This window comes from Myotis brandtii, unplaced genomic scaffold, assembly GCF_000412655.1.
Source record: "Myotis brandtii unplaced genomic scaffold, ASM41265v1 scaffold897, whole genome shotgun sequence".
Taxonomy (NCBI): Eukaryota; Metazoa; Chordata; class Mammalia; order Chiroptera; family Vespertilionidae; genus Myotis; species Myotis brandtii.
This window is the reverse complement of record NW_005371679.1, coordinates 363152-367275: the sequence shown is the minus strand read 5'-3', so window position 1 is coordinate 367275 and position 4124 is coordinate 363152. Positions and strand designations below refer to the sequence as shown.

The following is a 4124-nucleotide window of genomic DNA, read 5'->3' as shown; positions in this document are numbered from 1 at the left end:
GTGGTACCACGTGTCCCTGGTACCTCGACACCCCCGGGCGGGTCGCCGGCGTTGCTCCCTGATCCCAGCATCGACTCATCAAACTCTGGGGACACAGCGACCCGAGAAGCCGGCCTGATGGCCAGTTGCAACACGTAAAACGACGAAAATTAACTAGGGGCCTTGGAGGGCGGATTTCCCAGCTTCGTTCGTAGATTCAGGTGTAGACCTGCCCTCCTCCCACCGCCGCATCCCCGTCTCTGCACGCCCCACGCCCCCGCAAGGCTCTCCCTCCCCGGGCGCCGGGAGCCTCCACCTCCCTTTCCTCCTCGGATTTCACGACCTTCTAAGGCTGAGAGGATTCAGCCCCCATGACTTTTCAGGGTTGGGCTGGGGGCGCGCTTCTCCGGGGGGGTCGGGACCCTGGCTGCACCAGGAAGTCATCGCTGTGCCCCTTCTCTGCCCCAGACCCGGGGTGGCCACGCATGAAGCCACCAGAATGAGGTCTGACCCCTGAGGCAGCCACCCGCCAGGGCAGGCGCTGACAAGGCCTGGCCCACGGCTCTGGCTGGAAGGTACCCCACCTGCACCCCCCGCCCCCCGCGCCTTTGGAAAGGGCATGGGATCCATGGGTCCATTGGTAGATTCCACTGCCAGCAGCTTCGACTTCCTGGGGGGACCACTGCCCCCAGGAGAGGCCACTGGGGGGTGAGGGTTGCTATGGAGATCTTAGCCCACCCACCTACCCAGGTGGGAAGGCTAATCTGTGGGAAAAGGTCCCTGGGAGCCTTTCAGAGGAGCTCATCCCACACCTGCCAGGGCAGGTGCTATCCAGGTGCTCCCTCCCACCCCGTCACTGGAACATCCTAGAGACCCGTGGTTCTCAACCTTGGCTGCACGTTCGAATCACCGGGGAATCTTTTTTAAATCCTGATTTCTGGGCCTCATCCTCCGGAAATTCTGTTTCTTTGTTACTCATGTTGTGGCCCCACCCCATAACAAAGAAACGGAATTTCCGGAGGATGAGGCCCAGAAATCGGGATTTTAAAAAGATTCCCAGGTGATTCGAATGTGCAGCCAAGGTTGAGAACCACTGTTCTAGACACTTTTCTCACATGCACCACCAAGCCCTGATTTGCCTCCAGTCCAGGCAATTGTCTTTGTAAACCCCACAACCTCGCACCCTTGCCTCACTGTCTCTGGCCTGGATGGGTGCAGAGCCTCCTGGCTCGTCTCCTCCTGCCCCTGTAACACAGGCCAAAAAAAAAAAAAAAAAAAACCCCCGCGGCCGGTTTGGCCCAGTGGATAGGGCATTAGCCTGCAGACCTGGTTCAATTCCAGGTCAGGGCACAGGCCCGGGTTGTGGGCTCGATCCCCAGATTCTCTCCATCATTGATGTTCCTCTCTCTCCCTCGCCCTTCCTCTCGGATATCAATAAAAACATTTTTTTTTTAAAGTCAGAATAAAAACTGAGCTCTGATTAGTAGCAACCTTTAATTCATTTTGGATACAGGCGATTTCTACAGAGAGGCTGTCAAAATTGCCAAGACTCTGGCTGCATCTGCATAAGGAAACCCTCAGCCTCAAGGAACAGAAGTCACTACATGAAGCGGCTTGAATTAAGTCACCTGACACCTCGGCGAAGAGAGAGACCAGAGGAGGCGGCAGGCTGAGACGGGGGCGATGTGACAGAGCACCTGGCCTTTCCATGTCTCCTCCGCTATCACCTTCCGACAGAAAACACCGGGAAGGAAGGGAGCGAGCACTTAATTATCTGTGCAGCTGCAGATGGAAATAATAAGAACAGAGTCTGGTTTGGAAGCCTACTTAGCAGTATCTAACAATTTTAAAACATAGATACCCTTTCGCTCAGCCGGCGTGGCTCAGTGGTTGAGCGTCAACCTATGAACCAGGAGGTCACGGTTTGATTCCCGGTCAGGGCACATGCCTGGGTCATGGACTTGGTCCCCAGTGTGGGGTGTGCAGGAAGCAGCCAATCAATAATTCTCTCTCATTATTGATGTTTATATTTCCTTCTCTGAAATCAATAAAATCCTATATAACAAAAGGCTAATATGCAAATAGACTGAACAATCAGTCACTATGACATGCACTGACCACCAGGGGGCATGTGCGGAACATGGTGGTGCTTTGGTTGCGGCGGGAGAGTGGAGCAGGTGAGTGGGGGCACCAGACCAGGGCGGGGCGCCAGTCCCTGTCATCGGGGCAAGCCTCTGGTAGTTACTGAAAATTCTTTGCTCCTGTGCGCGCTGCGGTCCCTCCTGATGCACCCACTGCCGGTGCCCAGCACTGGTACCGATCACTTGGTGCCATCAGTGGGTGGGAGCAGCAGCTGCCGGCCCCAATCACCCCTGAGGTCTTCTCCACCTCCCCCTGCTCCTTAGGGGCAATCAGGCTCGCACCCACTGTCGGCAACAGCCCCACTCACACCACCTGCTGGCACCGGCCCCAATCGCTCCACTCTGTCAAGGGGAGCAACCGGGATGGCACCGTCAGCGCGTGGGAGTGGCGGCGGAGGGAGTGGGGCTGCTGGCACACAGGGGACCAGGGACCCCAGTGGGAGGGCCTGGGCAGGGGTGCGGAGGATGGGCCGAGACCCGCCCCTGTGCCCACTGCAGCCTCGTGGCCCACAGTTTCTTTCAAGGTGCACAAATTCATGCACTGGGCCCCAGTACATATACATATATAACAACATAGATACCCTTTTGCCCATCAAGTCACGGTTCCAAGTGATAAGTTCACCCTAAAGATATATCCACACATGTACACAGACATGCTGTATAAGGACATTTATTGTGGTACTGTCTGCAGTAGCAAAAAAAATGGCAACAACCTCAAAGCCCTTCGTCAGGGAACTAGTTACATCAATGACGTTATGAGGCACTTACTATGTGGCCACTGAAAGGAGCCAGGGGGACTTACGATGTCTAAGGTGAACCGTGAGGTGAGAGGAGGCGAGTACAGCATCTCACGGCTGTGGAAGCGTGGGAAGTACGCACACACGTGCCCGCACTAGCGCAGCCGGCAGCTGGACGGATACAGGGGGCTGGCACCGAGGCTGTCTTTGTGAGAGGGAACCCGGGACCTCAAGTTGGGGAGACACGCACCCTCTTGCAGTGTTTGAATTTTAAATTATATGTTCGCACTTTTAGATTTACCAGATATTAACATTTTCAAAACGAGAACTTGGAACGCTCTAATAGTGCAGACTTTCTACGTGAAGGGTCACCGCTGTGGTCCCCACACACCAGGGCGCCAGCAGTCCAAACGGGACCAGCAGGGTGGGTGAATGCGCATGTGCAGGCCAGGCGGGAAGGCTGCGAAGGGGTGCATTTTGAGCCAGAAGGTGGCGCTACGAGCGCGGCCAGGACCCTGTCTGTGAGACGCGGTGTACCAGGTGCGCAAAATGACGCTGATATTCCATATACACACGAGAGCTTTCACACCTGATCATTCCTTCACAGCAGCCTCCCAGGAGGTTCACGGGCAGGAATCTCTGGGCTTAAAACCGTGCCCGGGACTCCTGCCGGTTGGAGCTGCAGGGTAGCGGCATGTAACTCACTGGTGGCAAATATTTGTCTCCAACGGAGGCATCTAAATCTTAGAAACAGTCTTATGTCCTTTGGCTGCAAATTGGCGTAAAGAGTGAGACATCAAGTGAGGCAATTCATCTTTAAGTAAAAAAACAAGACAGGCCCTGGCCGGTGTGGCTCAGTGGATAGAGCGCCGGCCTGCGGACCAAAGGGTCCCAGGTTCGATTCCAGTCAAGGGCACGCTTTGGTTGCAGGCTCCTCCCTGGCCCCCGCCCTCATCAGGGCGTGTGCAAGAGGCAACCAACCCATGTGTTTCTCTCACACAGATGTTTCTGTCTTTCCCTCTCTCTTCTACTCTCCCTAAAAATCAATGAAAAAATATCCTCAGGTGAGGAATAACAAAATAAACAAAAGAGAATCAAAGCAGGTTGCTGCTCTGATTTTTCTTAAAAATTGGCTGCAGACTAAGCCCCAAAAGGATGCTCAAAAGATGGGGTGCGGGGCTCCGGTGCCAGGGGCTGCTTTGAAGAAGTCCACGCTCTCTCGGGCGCGGAGGTTCTTACTCGCTGGCGACGCGGGCTCCCGGTGCGG

The 4124-nt window shown here is 55.2% G+C and overlaps 1 protein-coding gene across 1 annotated transcript in view; it reads right to left on the bottom strand.

Annotated features, from left to right (window-relative positions):
• Positions 1-4016: 4016 nt before the first annotated feature.
• Positions 4017-4124, bottom strand: part of LOC106724579 (perilipin-1-like) — a gene marked incomplete at its 5' end in the record, with an annotated part of 1643 nt that continues 1535 nt past the window's right edge. Inside the window, one exon of the mRNA XM_014532486.1 lies at positions 4017-4099. Within this exon, the coding sequence (XP_014387972.1) occupies positions 4017-4099 (83 nt within the window). The remainder of the gene's footprint in view (positions 4100-4124) is intronic.